The following is a 15,646-nucleotide window of genomic DNA, read 5'->3' on the forward strand; positions in this document are numbered from 1 at the left end:
TGACATGAGATGTTCTGTTGGCTGTTTATCAAGTTCGTGCCAATATCCCCTAAACCTCTAATCATGTTGAGGCCAGTGACCAGGCCCACGGTTAACCTAATTAACAGCAGAGATAAAGGGTTCCTGAAAAGTTTGCCTGCTGGCTGGTGGAAGATTTCTGACTCTACTCGCATCAAGCAGGCCTGCAGTGAAACGTCGCTGATCTCAGATCACTGCGTTACACTGCTCTAATCCCACAGCCATCTAGAGGATTATTCTGCCATTAAGTGATTGACTTGGAAATGAAGTACTGCTGTTTGTGACCACACACACACATATTCAGGATGGCATTAAATCAGTTCGGATGTTCACTCAGAAACACTGCTGAGAGGACGACATGTACGAGCTGCATGGAAATGTTTTAAATTAATGTTCACTCACTTCTGTGTGTTGTCATTAAGCAGGTAAGCTGTTTACTTGTTTATATTTTTGCAGATTTCTTGATTAGGACATGATTAGAAATCTTTGCGATGAAGTGGAGTGATCAGATTTCATTTTGTCATCCTAAGACGAAATGCATTACTTTCTCAAAATATTACTAAACATTTTCTTCCCATATTGCATTTCAGACATTTTTCCTCTTGACATGCCCCAGCTGAAATGCTTCAGCAATGTTGTTCTTTATAGGTAAGGAACAGTTAATCCTTTTATTCAGAGTTACTTGCCGAATACCTCACCGGCAACTCTGTGTATACAGCTGTGTAAAATAATTCAACAATAAGTATCTAATGTTCCATTACATAAGTTCGGCTGATCTTCTGTTTCAAAGTTTCTGTCTAAAATCACATGGCTTGAATGGCAGTTTCAGAGAACAGACAATTGTACATCTGTAATCTAACATCTGTCCTTTCGTAGTATTATAATGACTATCACTGTGAAGAATACCTGCAGGATAAGAACCTGAAGAAAGGAACCCAGTGTCCTCCACATGTGACTCTAACATGAAATAATTCCTCATGCTCCTGCGTGCGTTCTCCTTCACACTTTAATCCTCCCAGGCCTGTCGAGGGGAAAAGCAGAACTCGTTTATGAAGTGGTCGTTCCATCTGATCGGGGCTTTCATTTCTGCTCATAATGATCATAAATGCTTCTCGATATTTGAGCCAGCAGATAGGACTGTTTCGTGCATTGCTCTCGTCTTCAATCAGTTAGTTTGCATGTATGAGATGTATGTGATAAAAAAATATCAAAGCAAAAGTTAGATGCAAGAGATCAAACTGAAGCGAGAGATTTATCAAACTTGAAAGCAACTTCATTACTTTATCATACACAGTGTTTAATACAGACAGAAGACAAATTAAAGGAGAGACTGGTAGCACTGTGGTTTGTGTCCACTCGTCCTCTTAGAAGGAAACGTCACTGCAAATCAATACAAAGTTTTTCTGAATGATCACTTCTCCGATGATGAAACAGCTCTATCCTGGTGGGAGTGGTCTCTTCCAGGATGACCCCACCCCCATCTACAGGAACTGAGGGCTCACTCAATGGTTTGATGAGTATAAAAATGTTGCATGTCCACATGTTAGACAGTTAGGCTCCTCACTACTATCGTGAAACACCAATTAAATGAATATCTTTGGGGAAAATGGTGTTCCATCCCCTCCAAGGTTCACCGAATCCGTTTTGATGGCCCGGCCCTTTATGTAGAGTCTTTCTATAATTCAGCTCCTGTCATAATGTGCTAGAACAGTAGATCTCGTTTTTGTGACTTAATATACTTTCCTATAAAGAATATTTTCATTCGTCCAGAGCACTTTAAAAATAAATAGTTTTTTTTTTTCCCTCCTCAGTGTGGGTCATGGTCCTACCTCATGGCATGACTCTCTGGGCCTGCTCTAGTTCCTGTCCCCCCAGCTGCATGTGCACTCAGGAGAAGAGCTGCACTGTGCTCTGTGACCGTGTCAACATGGCTGAGCTGCCCAGAGAGTTCCCCTGCGATGCCTCCACCATCAACCTGGAGAAGAACAGCCTCAAATTTCTGTCAGAACGAGCTTTTGGAACACTTCCCGTGCTTAAGTCCCTCTTCCTGGATCACAATAACATCTCCTTCATCACACCAGGAGCTTTCAGAGGGCTTCCCAACCTGCTGGAGCTCACGATGGCCCACAACGAGTACATCCGCTATCTTCACACACGGACCTTCACCTCCCTCAAACGCCTTTTGCGCTTGGACCTTTCTGGCTGTAACCTCTTCAACTTGCCTGACCGCATCTTCCTGGAACAGACCTCCCTCAGAGAGCTATTCTGCTTCCAGAACAATTTCAGACGCATCCCAAGCGCTATACGAGGAATGGAGAACCTGACGCATGTTTACTTGGAGCGCAATAAGATCGAAGCCGTAGCCTACAACACTCTGCTCGGACTATGCAACCTCAAGTATCTGAACCTACAGGAGAATCGTATCAGTGTCATCCATGATGAAGCCTTTAAGGACCTAAGACAACTACAGAACCTTTACCTTAATGACAATCTGTTGGTTGACTTGCCAAGGAGATCTTTCAAAGGCCTCTGCAATCTAAAGATGTTAAATCTGGGTGGTAACCTTCTAACCAATATCTCCAACACCTGGTTTGGGGACCTGGTGGAACTGGAGGTACTCTACTTGGACCGGAACTGGCTGTCATTTATTGACAAGGGTGCCTTTGAGAATCTGACCAGCCTCATGACACTGCATCTCAACAGCAACAAACTGACGTCTCTGCCTTTCTCCATCTTCCAGCCCATCTACTTCATCGGGCATCTTTATTTGTTCCGCAATCCCTGGGAGTGCAGCTGTGAGCTGGCATGGCTGAAGAAGTGGATGGAGAACTATAAGCTGGTGAGGGATATCCCATGTGCTTCCCCTCCTTCAGTAGCTGGTCTGGATCTGAGCAAGGTGCTGTATGCACATGTGAACGGAACTTGCATTGACCCAGCAGAGTTTAACCTAACCACAGCTGTTCCAGATTACAGCACAATGCAGCGCAAGTTCAACAGCCTGATCTCCACACTGATGAATCAGGAATTCAGGGAGGTGGAGAGGAACTTTACTGAAGGCCAGAGGAACGGGACAGTGCTGGAACCAGCAGAAGGTCAGGTCTCAGCTGCTCACAGGCCTTCTAGTGTTGGTTTAGTCCTGCTATTACTGCTGCCCCACATCCAAGCTTAGACAGGCTGCCTATTAGACCTTCCTAATGCTTAATGAAGGCCTGGCTCAGCTCTGGAGGAAGACATTTGCCAAGAATGTGTTTGGATGGAAAGTTTTGCAGATGAGAGATTAATCCTTCCTTCAGAGGAGGATTGTGTGAAAAGGAAGGAAAATCCATCAGCTACACGAGTAGAATTTTTTTTTCTTGGAGATCTGGTAGCATTTTAAAACCGGCACACAGAGATGAGGACTGAGGACTGGCTGCTGTACATTTTCATAATGAAAAACATCATAGTATAAATGTGTTAAATGACATTGAGTGAACTCGGTATACAGTATCTGATCCATTTGAAATGTTCTGGGGCCATTTAATGATGCTGTTTTAGGAAACCTATAGCTAATGGTTGGTGTAACAGTAAAACCTGTGACCCATAAAACAACTATATTTGCATAAGCATCGATGTTCACCTCATTAATTATATTTATGAGCTACAGTATTATTGAGGACATTCAGTTCAACACTACAAATTGAACATGAGTCACTTTTTGCTGCGTTGTATTAATCGATATAATATGTGAGCAGGTAGTATTTCTTTAAGCTCACTTCCTTATCAGTCAGTTTATCAGGCAGCATTACACGCTGAATCCTGTTTCTTTCATCTGGGTGAATGTAGATTTTTCTAGTATTCATATTTATGCATTTTAATGCAAGGCTTAACGGCACTCCGCTCTCTAAGCTGCTCTGTATTCAAACCAAGTGAATAGCTTTATCCCTGCTTTCTGATGCTCAGATCATAGTAAATGATCATTTCTTTTTTGCTTATTTACTTGATTAACATCTTGAAACTGTTAAACACATGCTTCAGCACAGTGTTTCTGGTCTAAACCTAGCAATGTGAATTTGAGTTAATCTGCAGCTCAGTGGTGTGGGGTATGGGATGCAGATTTGGATTGATACGCAGGTCACACTGCAGTGCTTTTATACCATGAACTTTGCTCTGAATTAATTAGAAAAACATTTAAAGGGCAAGGCACTCACAATCAGTTAACTGGAAGCAGAAGTGCAGGTAAATATAAAACAGCTGAACTGGCTCGGGCAGTGTCATTATTAATTATGGTTTGTATTTGTTCCAGCTTAGAGTGCGAGAACGAGAGTAATGTAGTATGAGAGCTTGAACCCCTGAATTAGGTTTCAGATAGCTGTTTCAGAAACAGTCAAAGCCGAGGTGCGCATCAGCACTGGGTTTGTCCGGTGGGTCAACAAAAAACCTCTCTGAAATCTAGACAATTGTGGGCATCTGTGAGATCATGTATGCAGAACAGGGCAGATAGCAGATTCATCAGAGTGTGTTCCACTGCTCTGTGATGCAGAATGAACAGCAGTTTGAAAAGATGCGGTTGGCTGGTTTCACGCGTCTTCCCTTGAACCTTGGTGGCTGTCGTATGAAAGGGGAGAGCTGGATAGTGGGTGGCAATTGGCAGGAGACCAAATTGGGGAAAACGGGGAAAACTGAGCGTGCGTGGGAATTGGCAGAATTCCTTCACATGCAGACGGGCGTGACATTATAAACAGTCCCATGCACACCTCCAGCCCAGAGAACTCAGCTGTGATGAGTTTATCTAGCGGAAGTACTCAGCATATGCTGATGTGACAGGATAAGAATGACAACAGGATGAGTTGCCTTCTCTAATTTACAGAACTGATCTAGTTCAGAGAAGCTTGTGTGATTAATTAACAGATGATATGTCTACAGCTGGAAAGTAACACCTATACTTGTCTCAGATGTACTTGTAACGAGAGCATACAGTATGTGTGGTCTGAACTTACATTATCTGTTGCTGCTCCTCACATGCCAATGACAGACAGCTGCATGAATCTAGCAGTTAGCTGTACATACACAATTAAGTGATCAAATACATATTTGCCTCTTGGTGACTCCTGCTCTCACATTATCTAAACACACACACACACACACAATCTCTTGACAGACAGTACTTGCATGCATTTCAGACTCCCTCATTCACACACACACCTGGGCATTTATCACACTTGCCTTCATGCTCAGATGGCCAGACAGGATGTGACCTCCTACAGCTGTAGGAAAAATACATAAAAAAGAGCCACTGAGGCGCCCAAGAGAGGAGAAATGTTTCCATCCACTACATCTCTGCCAACTCACACAGAGCAGCCAGACGCGAGAGCAGAGCCAGGAGCGTAACACAGAGCAGACGACACTGGACTTCACCACAGAAAAGGAAATATATTTAAAAAATGGTTCATACTGAAGAGTTGCTCAGTCATCAGCAGAGGAATTTACACAGGGCAGTCTGAAGTAAACAGTTTGTCATATACAGAATCATTTAGATTTTTTTTTTTGTGCAACACAGTTCATTTTGCAAAATGTGTCTGTGTGTGTGCGCACTTCTGTCAAACAGTTACACTGAATAAAAATCTGTTTCCCGTTTTGATTCAGCTTCATGAAAACATTAATATTCTCTGATGACACATTTCTGTAATGGTGAAACCACTATAGATTTGTGTTTTTTGTCTTTTTTTTATCTCTAGGATTTTTTTTTTTTTTTTTTTTACAACAAAAATTAAATTGAGACATGAACACATCTCACTACACAGCTGGTAAGAATTTGTTAGAAAGTTGTCCGAAATGTCCCGATGTGCCCAAAGATGTGCATAGGTCTTTTTTTTCATCTTCATACTCCACTGGTCTTCACTTGGTCTGAATTTGTCCAGACGTATGGAATGTGCTGTGGATAACAGTAGCGTCACACTGCTAACACTGATAATGCAAGTCTCTGAATGTTCACATGCATGAGAACTCAGCTCTCAGAGGTATGGACTTGTTTAAAGAGACAGTATCTGGAAGTGGTTACGACAGCAGAGTGAGATACATAAGGAAAATGAATGGGGTTCCAGCAAGGGGTGTTTTTATAATGGCTGATGGAGATATATATGTGTATATATATATATATATATATAGAGGCTCTGAATGGATAATTGTTGACGCGTTGCTGAAACATGTCTGCTGTTCCTCTCTGTGAGCAGAAAATAAACTTTGAACATTTAAGATACTGTCTCTTTAAATCAAAACTCTACAAAATGCTGCATCTCTTCAATAAGGATGTGTCAATATTCACAACTGTATTATTCTGTTTTATACAACACTACATCTATGTAGTCTGAAGGGCTGAGATTGGATTTGTCTGCAGGTCATGTGCACTGCGCATCACACAAATCAGAGGTGGATCCTTTCTCCAGGGAATGGTGATGTTTTTTCTTTCCTTCTTAATCATTTACTTACGCACATATTTATTTTTTATCTAAATTTTTTTTTTTTTTGCAAAGATGCATCACAGAGAGCCGGGCTTTCAGAGTTAATGGTGTTCTAGTAGACCCAGGACACAGGAACCCACTGTGCTGTAGTGCACACCAGGTCTATAGCCTCCTCCAGGTGCTGGATCGTCTCATCAATCTCGTTGTTGATGATGGTCTGGTCAAAGTAGTGTGCGTAGGTCTTCTGGAGGATCTCCGACTCCTTCTGCAGCCGCAGGAGCGATTCGTCCTGTGGAGTGAGAAACAGCAAGTGAGCCAGAGAGGAAGGAAAAAAGAAACCTTGAGGGGAAATTACAGACATGCAAACTTGTTTTTTTTTCCCTCCATCACTCATCAAATAATCCATCACAGTCCTGTTGCTGATGTGAATTTTGACCATGATTAAAATCTGAAGAATAATATAAAACTTTGGAGATATCATATAGAACACATAACAGTTCATTGCATTGGAGAATCATGAAATACTGGTGATTACAGTTAAGTTCAAAAGTTTGCACACCCTTTTACGTTGAAAAGATGATGCCGATATTTATTTATATTTAACGTGAGGAATCACAGATGTTTCATTATCCTAAACAAATAGTCAAACAGTGCATGTTATAATGTTTCCGAATCGGATACAAGTGTGGACATATGAAACTTGTCGTACGTCACACACTGATCATCACATTGTTTTATTCTGTTTTTTTGTGGGCGGAGAAACCACGGTGATGCAAGCCTTTGCACTCAACTGTATCTGACTCAGGATTCGGAGTACGGGAAGCAATGAGATATTTGACAGAGTGTAAATATAAGGGGGATTTTAAGGAGAACTACAGTAGAAGCAGGCTACTCCTACTAGCCATGTCATACTCACAGGCAACTTCCTGCACCACTTGGGAAGCTGAGTGCAGAGTAAATTAATGCAAAATAAATCAAATGCAAGCCGTAGGTCACATGCAAAAGGAAAGGCAGATGTGACAGAAACAGAAAGAAAAACAGAAAACCCCCTCAAAAAAAGACTACAATGTTTACTGTGGAGTTTAGGATAAACACACAGGCGTCTGCCTCTGTTTATAAATCTGATGAAAGAGAGAGAGAGAGAAAGAAAGAAATATTGTATTTCACCTCATTCATGCCTGGAGTGATGGTTGGTGCAGCAATAAAAACAACGTAAGGAGCGAACTCCGCTGTTCGCAAGACCTTCAGCGCCTGCAAATAAACACGCACAAGTCCCTTCAAACATCCTGTGGCTAGTGGTGGATTTGACAAAGCCAGCTTTAATACTATAAAGGACTACATGGAATAAAGGAACTAATGTAGAGATGTGCCTTGCAGAATGTTCTAACTCTTAATACTGTTAAGAAAATAAGATTGATCATAAAAATCCAATGTTGTTTATTTATTTAGTTCTGTCCTGAAGAAGCTATTTCACATAACAGATGTTTACATATAGTCCACAAAACAAGATAACAGCTGAATTTATAAAAAATTACCCCATTCAAAAGTTTACATGCCCTTGATTTTTAATACTGTGTGTCATTACCTGGAAGATCCACAACTGTGTTTATGCTTTGTGATGGTTATTCATGAGTCCCTTGTTTGTCCTGAGCAGTTAAACTGCCCACTGTTCAGAAAAATCCTCCAAGTCCTGCACATTCTTTGCTTTTCCAGCTTCTTCTGCATATTTGACCCCTTTCCAACAGTGGTGATGATGTTGAGGTCCACCATTTCACACTAAGGACAACTGAGGGGCTCGTACACAACTATTATATAAGGTCCAAACATTCACTGATTCTCAAGAAGGCAACACGATACATTAAGATCCAGGGGGGTGTAAATCTTTGAACAGGATGATCAGTGTAAATTGCTTTTAATTTGTTTAAAGATAATTTTTTTCCAATTTAGTACTGCTCTTCAGACACTAAATAACATAGTTACATGTCTCCCAGAAGACAAAATACCTACAATTTACACCAATCATCCTGTTCATATGCAGGACATGCTGGAAAAGCAAAGAATGTGCAGGACCTGGAGGATTTTTCTGAAGAACAGTGGGCAGTTTAACTGCTCAGGACAAACAAGGGACTCGAACAACTATCACAAAGCATAAAAACCAGTCGTGGATCATCCAGGTAACAACACACAGTATTAATAATCAAGAGTATGTAAACTTTTGAACGGAGTCATTTTTTATAAATGCAACTGCTATCTTATCTTGTGGACTACATGTAAACATCTGTTATGTGAAATAGCTTATTCAGGACAGAACCAAATAAACAACAACATGGGATTTCTATGATAAATCTTATTTTGTTAACAGTATTAAGAGTTAGCAGATTCTGCAAGGGGTATGCAAACTTTTGGGCACAACTGTAGTGGCAATGGGAGTTACCTGTGGCTCGACATCAAGTATAGATATGAGGCCCTGCTCGTGGATTTTGCGTATCGTCTCTAGCCGTGTGCCGTACATGGCGTCCTCGTGGCTGCCGTACTCCAGGTAATCATTGTTGGCGATGTCCTGCATCATTTGGTCATGTGATACAAAGTAATAGTTTTTGCCATTCTCCTCATCTTTTTTAGGAGGTCTGGTTGTGTCTGCAGGTAGGGACAGTTTTGGACATCAAATGTAATAACGGTACAGAGTGTAGTAACATTACCGAACAGAATATCAAAACCGAATGTAATAATATTGAATGTAGTACCAAACAAAATGCAATGTTGTAGTAATACTCCATGTAGTAACAATGCCGAATTTAATAACAATACCGAATGCAGTAACAGTAATTTGGCTTGGGTGTCTTACGTGGAATGGGGTAAGCAAATCTGTCGGGGTGTTTAGTGATGAGTGTGTTCTTGATGTGTCTTCTGCCAACACCGTGAGCTCCTACACATGATGAAGAGCAAATAGGAAATCTGTCAAGACCTGCATTGCATCCGTGTCTTTAGGAATAACACAGCCCCTACTCGAGACATATTGTACTTCCATACCTAATAACACTAGTGTTTTCCTTTTGAAAGCTGGTAACTTCACAACTTCTTCGTATGTGACAAGATCTAGTTGATCGAACACTGAAATAAAAAGAGAAGGAAAAATATTAGTCAAAGCCTTGAGACTTTGAAACCTCATAATCTCATGCACAGTTACTGGCCTTGTAAGATGAACTAGTCATGCTTTTGTTTAATGGAACGATGGCTGATGGATGTGGAGGGCAGCCTTGTGCTTTCCTCCTCGAGCTGAGTGTCAGTGAGAAGCAGGGCAGGACTCAGTGTAAGGGCTGGCTACATAGCACAGACAGAAGGGTTATGTCCAAGGGGATAGCTATAAATGTAGGGAAAGTAAGGCTTCTTGCTCTGCTATGCTAATATTGGCAAGATAGCAAAAACAGCATCAACGATGAAATTCAATGGGGGTCAAATCTGAGGAACATGAAAAGTGTGTGCCAACTGAGGTGCCTGCAGAGCTGTTCTATAATGAGTCAGGGTGCAGGGAGAGAGAGGTGTTGGACTGTGTGTAACCAGAGCTGGCCATCTGTGTAGCTGCCATGTAAAATGAGATCTCAGCAACCTCATTGCTTACTCTCCAAATAGCTTAAATGATACATGTTCATTTTTACATGAGCTGGAAAGTGTGCGCGTGTGAGAGAGAGTGAGTGAGTGAGTGTTTGCTCTGCATGTTTGGGAGAGTCTGAGGGGTACTATACCATGTTGTGACAAGCACAATGACCTTTTTTAGGGTTAATGCACAACTGAATAGCAACGGGATGTAACATATGTCAAAATAAAACAGTAAAATTAAAAATAAAAAAAGCATATACATGCATGAACACACACACAGGGCCTGGTTTCAGAGACTTCTCTGTTCATTCTACAAAGTAATTAAACCAAGCTTGCTACAAGCCCACAGGAAAGCTAAGAGAAAGTAAAGTGCAACAGCAGTCACTCCGTATTACTTACATGCACAGATGCCATTGGTAAAGAGACAGCATGAAAAATGGACAGGGGAGGGTGTATGAGTTACGGCTCAGATACAGAGCATTAGTGAACAGAGAGAACAACGACACTTAGTCAAAGTGCTGACTTTACACAGAGAACAACATAAAAGACTTAACACCATGACCATCCACACAGCGGGGAAAGCGCTGTCTATAAGCTGTGTTCAAACACACTGTAGAGGTTTACATTGAATCTCATCAGTGATGCAACATGCGTCTGACACTTACAGTAACGCATGATCGATAACGCAGAACTAAGCTTCGTTTTAGCATGCGTTAGTATCGACAGGGCAACTTGACACGTTAGTTCTCTGTGAACCATCACTACACAACTCTCCCATTTCGTTGAGAACCTCTGACTAAACTTTAAAAGGTACATTTCATTTTTCAACCTAATCTCCACTAGCATATCTGTAGCATATGTTCATTCACATTACTGAGAAAAGAATGAAATACCATTGACTCAAGCTCACTGATAAAGAAAACCTAAGGGCAATTGTTGGGGTGTCAATAAACAGTCCATATGAAACCTGTATTTTGGTACAAGTACTCATGATTATTTTTTTATCAAGTAACCTTGGCTGCAAGGTACAGTTTGTATTAATGTTTGTTCTAATACGTCATCATTTCTATAAGAACAACTCGCTCGCAGGGAATTGTATGGCAGATGCAGTGAATAAATTTGGCTAATTGTTTATATAGTAATGCTTTTTTAGGAAGGAGTCTCCAGTGTCAGTAACTTTGTAATAGTTGGAGTAAGAGGGCTGTGTGGTTTCTTCATTTATTTCAGGGTTAGAATGTTGGATACATTCACATAAAAACATTTTGGTGTTTTTTTCTTTGGTGATGCCGAGACATCCGTTGTACATGAGTGTAACGTAAACAGGTTTCTCATTCTCAGTACAGCGAGATGTGTCATACTGACTTTCAGGGGTTTAAATGACCTGGATTAAGAAAGCAGTGCATGTTAGAAGGTCCTGACATTTCCATTAATGCTAGACGTGAAAAGTGTAGTGGAATGGTCATAATAATTGCAGGTACTGTACAGTGTTCATCTCGGTGTTCAAAGGGCAACAACTCTCAGCCTGAAAAAAAAGTAGCCTACATGATCCTTTTTATGCAATTAAGCAACAACGGGAGTAAAAGACAGCTCCTGTCCTCACTGGCCTTCTGTGACTTAGTTGATTCAGAAAAGTGGGACAAGGCGTTCAGAGAGGATTACGGCTAAGCCCCACTCTGTTGCACTGCTGCCGTCAGACACAATTTTGCGACACTTACCACCATGTTTAACACGTTTACACTGTAAGAGTCACTCTGCAAAAGATGTTTTGGGAAATTAGGACTTTCAGGTCCTATTTGAGGTTATAGATAACATCATAATGATATTTTAAACCATTTCACTGTTGGCGTGTGGCCGGCATGCTGACATTCCTTATCTTCAACCTCTAGGCCGAAGGACAGACGTGTACTTGGTGATCTATAGTCAAAAAGACACATTCAGTATTTGTTTATCTTAAGTACCTTGCACCTGACCACACCCATATGTCGGTCTTCCTCAAACTGTTGCCACAAAGTTAGAATGAATGTCTTTGTATGCTGCTGCTTTACTATTTCCATTTACTGAAACTAAAGGGCCCAAATCTGTTCCAACATGGAAATGCTCGTGTGCACAAACCGAGCTCCATGTAGACGAGGTTGGAGTGAAAGAACTCGTGTTGTCTGCACTGTTGTCCTGACCTCAACGCCACTGAACACCTTTGGGATACATTATTACATCACCTGTGCCCCAGGCCTCCTCACCCAGCATCAGTGCTTAAACTCACTAATGGGCAAATCCCCACAGTCACCTTCCAGCATCTAGTGGAAAGCCTTCCCTGAAGAGTGGAGGTTATTATAACAGCAAAGAGGGACTAAATCTGCAACGGAATGGTCAAAAGGCACATATACGTGTGACGGTCAGGTGTTCACAAACTTATAGTGTATGGCCATATAGTGTATTTACCACTGCAAATCCCTATGGAGGCTAGGGAGGCATGAGTGCACCTACAAACAAAACTGTTGAAGCCTTATTTATTGTTTTAAAACTACAATACTTGGATTTATTATTAGATATACTTGTACCTGGTACAAACACATTTACTCTCAGGGGACTTAAGTGACACCTCTCAGGGTCACATTAATCTGCGCTGTCTTGGTGACGATTCGGTCGTTAACATATGTGGGGGTTGATGTATGTTATCCTATTCCAGTAGGGAAAAAAAATTACACTTAGAACAAAATAAAAATGCATGTGAAGTTAAAATCACACCTCACTCCTACACTGCTCCTGACACTTGATCCTTACCACCTTATCACCATCCTTAGAAAACACCGCAATCTCATCTCCTCGTATACAGTCCGCAAAGTACACACACGGTGTACATATGTGCAGGTTTGCACTAGGGCCATAACTAACGATTATTTTCATAATTTATAAATAATCATAATGCTTATTTTTTCGATTAATTGATTAATCAGATGGGGCGGGGCAAACTTTCTGGTACCGTATACAGTTTTGGGTGTTTTTATTTAATTTTTTTTACGGACGCTTTAAGTGCAGTTAATTATTTGTCATGCTGTACGTGCAAATAGACAATTGCTTGAAGCCATGGGCTGAGTCACGAACCGCGTACTTACCGTCTATATATTAGCCGATATACATGTATTTTTCCCCACTACAGGCCTGTAGTAGGCAAATATGCGCTTTGGGATGCAGCCGAATTCTCTTGTTCGCCGTAAAATGTTGAGAACTGCCGTGTGTGATCGTGTCCTATCGCAAAATGCGGTGAAAACTCACACGACGTTCATAATGTGATTAAGGTGTTTACATGTCTGTAATACACGTCCATAATGCGACTAAAACAGGAGTACTCCACCTGTCTGAATTCGATTAGAGCTTAATTTGAGTATGACCTTAATTAGATTAAGGTAAGTAAAAATTGCTGTTTACATGGTAGTTTCTTAATCAAAGTATGGTCTTAATCGGGTTAAGAGTGGATTATTGTTGTCCGTGTAAATGCAGCTACTGTTTGATCTCCACGGTGTTTAATATAAAATGCTCCCTTCCTTAGAGGACTTTCTTCTTCAGTCACGTGACGATTTCGCCTCCGCCTGATGGTGACTGAGGTCATGTTGGGAATAAAAGGTAACGCAGAAAGAGAAAACTGAAGAAAGCCATTGTCCGTGAATCTGGGTGTCTGCTAATGCTAGTGTGTGTGTGACGTCATGCACCATTGCCTAGAAGCGGCTTAAAGTTCCGGTTAGTAAAAAAAACACGCTAGTGATATATTTGAGATGATATTACCTTTCTAAAATCCACACACTAGATGGTAGAGTACACAGTGTATGTGTATAGTACTTCATTTGGGACACAACTTTAGTATGTACTCTCCGAAGCGCGTTTTCGGAAGAGAAGTAACGTAATCTCCCCCGTGCTGCGCGCAGACCAACTAATCGATAATGTGATTCGTTGACAACGATTTTCATAATCGATTATTATTGATTTTATTGATTAGTTGTTGAAGCTCTAGTCTGCACATTAGCTACAATGATGGCAGACTGAAATTAGGCCCTCTGGAATACTGATCCAGGTTGAAAGTGTGTGTGTGTGCTCTATTGTAAATTCTGTCTATGGTGCCAAAGGCAGTGGGGAGAGAGAGAGAGAGGAGAGAAAGAGAGAGAGAGACAGACAGACAGTGCTATGTGGCTGCGTGCATGTGTGGATGTCTTTGCTATTTGTGGAAGTGCTGTGGTCAGTGTTCAGGGTCATGTGAGGAAGCACATCTACACTCCCGTCTATACACACACAGTCACATCAGGACAGGAAGTGAGGAGCAGTATAAGTTGCAAGACATATATGTGTGTGCACCTGCATGAATAGTGTCCCATATCACACTGACACGCCGCATAACTGCAAAATGGACATGTTATGTTCCACAGAGTTCCTTGTATAGTCTGTGGTAAAATAGGAAAGCATCTTTATTCGCCCTGGGATCCAAACTGAAACATGAGACTTCGCAATTTTAGCTTTGCAGTCCTTTACCGTCCGTCTTTTATATTTATATATTTTTCTTGTAAGTAAACTCTGTTTTTATGTCACTGGATATCGTACCGTGCATAGTTGTGTGAGACCAATAAAATTTTAATTGATTTGGTTATTAAGCATCATATGCATAGTAATAATTAAACATCAAGTAAAGTGTGAAGTAGAGAGGCCTGTTGCAGAGCTCAGATTTTACCTGCACTGTGTTTCGCTAGATACTTGTCTTTGTACTGCTTCTTTTTCTTGCCAAACCAAGTACAACTGGCTTGCTGCTCCTGCTTAGTTTTCTCCATCGCTATGCAGGCCACCCGCCTTGAAGAGGAAGAGAAAAGAGTCTGAAATGGCTGTTTTACATCTTCTTGTGTCTGTTATTTATTTCAGCTACCCTACACTTGGACTGATTTGAGTCCAGCTTGTTACAGTTTCTCAGCTCTGAGAGGAAAATATAGAAGGCCCATTTGAAAAGGGATGAACTCACCACTCTTGCAGCTCTGGGGATGGAATGAGCCCAGCTGTGCCATTCTTTGTGTTCTCCAGCCTGCCCTGCCACCAGTTATGGTCATCCTTGTTGATGATCTGGATGATGTCTCCCACTCTGAACCGAATGCCTGCCTCTTTGCAAGGAATGAGCTCATCTTTGGCTGGGTCATACTCAAACTGTGCCCGCACATAGATCTGGGGAGAGAGAGAGAGAGAGAGAGAGAGAGAGAGAGAGAGTGATGATCAGGGCTACAAACTACTAGTTATAATGCTAAAAACCTGATGGATCAAAGAACAGACAGGTATAGTATCTACAGTATCAGTAGCTATAGTATCTACAGAGGCAGTAGAAAGTGACAGTCATCAAAAGAGAGGAAATAAATGTGAAAGGAGGGGGGGATCTTGATCAAATTCATGCTCTGGGGAAGTAGTGTGAGAGAGGAGTGTGTGTTTTAGCTAAAGGAATAGATGACAGTGTATGTGTTTCATGAATGTGCATGAGTAAGCTTGTGTAAGTGTGTGCAATGAGCTAATGGAAGGAGAGACGCTCAGGCAGCACTAGGTCACTAGGGAGCTCCGGAACAAAATAATCCTGG

The 15,646-nt window shown here is 41.4% G+C and overlaps 2 protein-coding genes across 10 annotated transcripts in view; one reads left to right on the forward strand and one right to left on the reverse strand.

Moving 5' to 3' along the window:
* Positions 1-1,417: 1,417 nt before the first annotated feature.
* nyx (nyctalopin) lies at positions 1,418-4,968 on the forward strand. Its single transcript, XM_053626810.1, has one exon. The coding sequence runs from the start codon at positions 1,838-1,840 to the stop codon at positions 3,185-3,187; it is 1,350 nt and encodes a 449-aa protein (XP_053482785.1). The 5' UTR covers positions 1,418-1,837; the 3' UTR covers positions 3,188-4,968.
* A 431-nt stretch (positions 4,969-5,399) lies between these two features.
* The window catches only part of caska (calcium/calmodulin-dependent serine protein kinase a), a 167,024-nt gene continuing 156,777 nt past the window's right edge, over positions 5,400-15,646 (reverse strand). For 3 of the 9 annotated variants that reach the window (XM_053626793.1, XM_053626797.1, XM_053626792.1), the window contains 7 exons: positions 15,049-15,245; positions 14,767-14,882; positions 9,486-9,566; positions 9,301-9,381; positions 8,890-9,092; positions 7,623-7,706; positions 5,401-6,744 (listed from right to left, as the gene is read on the reverse strand). In XM_053626793.1, the coding sequence (XP_053482768.1) occupies positions 6,568-6,744; positions 7,623-7,706; positions 8,890-9,092; positions 9,301-9,381; positions 9,486-9,566; positions 14,767-14,882; positions 15,049-15,245 (939 nt within the window). In that variant the 3' untranslated portion in view covers positions 5,401-6,567. Of the gene's footprint in view, positions 6,745-7,622; positions 7,707-8,889; positions 9,093-9,300; positions 9,382-9,485; positions 9,567-14,766; positions 14,883-15,048; positions 15,246-15,646 lie in introns of all 9 variants that reach the window. The other 6 variants (XM_053626801.1, XM_053626800.1, XM_053626799.1 and 3 more) reach the window with 4 other exon arrangements.

Source organism: Ictalurus furcatus, chromosome 6, assembly GCF_023375685.1.
Source record: "Ictalurus furcatus strain D&B chromosome 6, Billie_1.0, whole genome shotgun sequence".
Taxonomy (NCBI): Eukaryota; Metazoa; Chordata; class Actinopteri; order Siluriformes; family Ictaluridae; genus Ictalurus; species Ictalurus furcatus.

Excerpts from the sequence above, each read along its gene's own strand:
- nyx (XM_053626810.1), top strand. The coding sequence starts at position 1,838 with ATGGTCCTACCTCATGGCATGACTCTCTGGGCCTGCTCTAGTTCCTGT.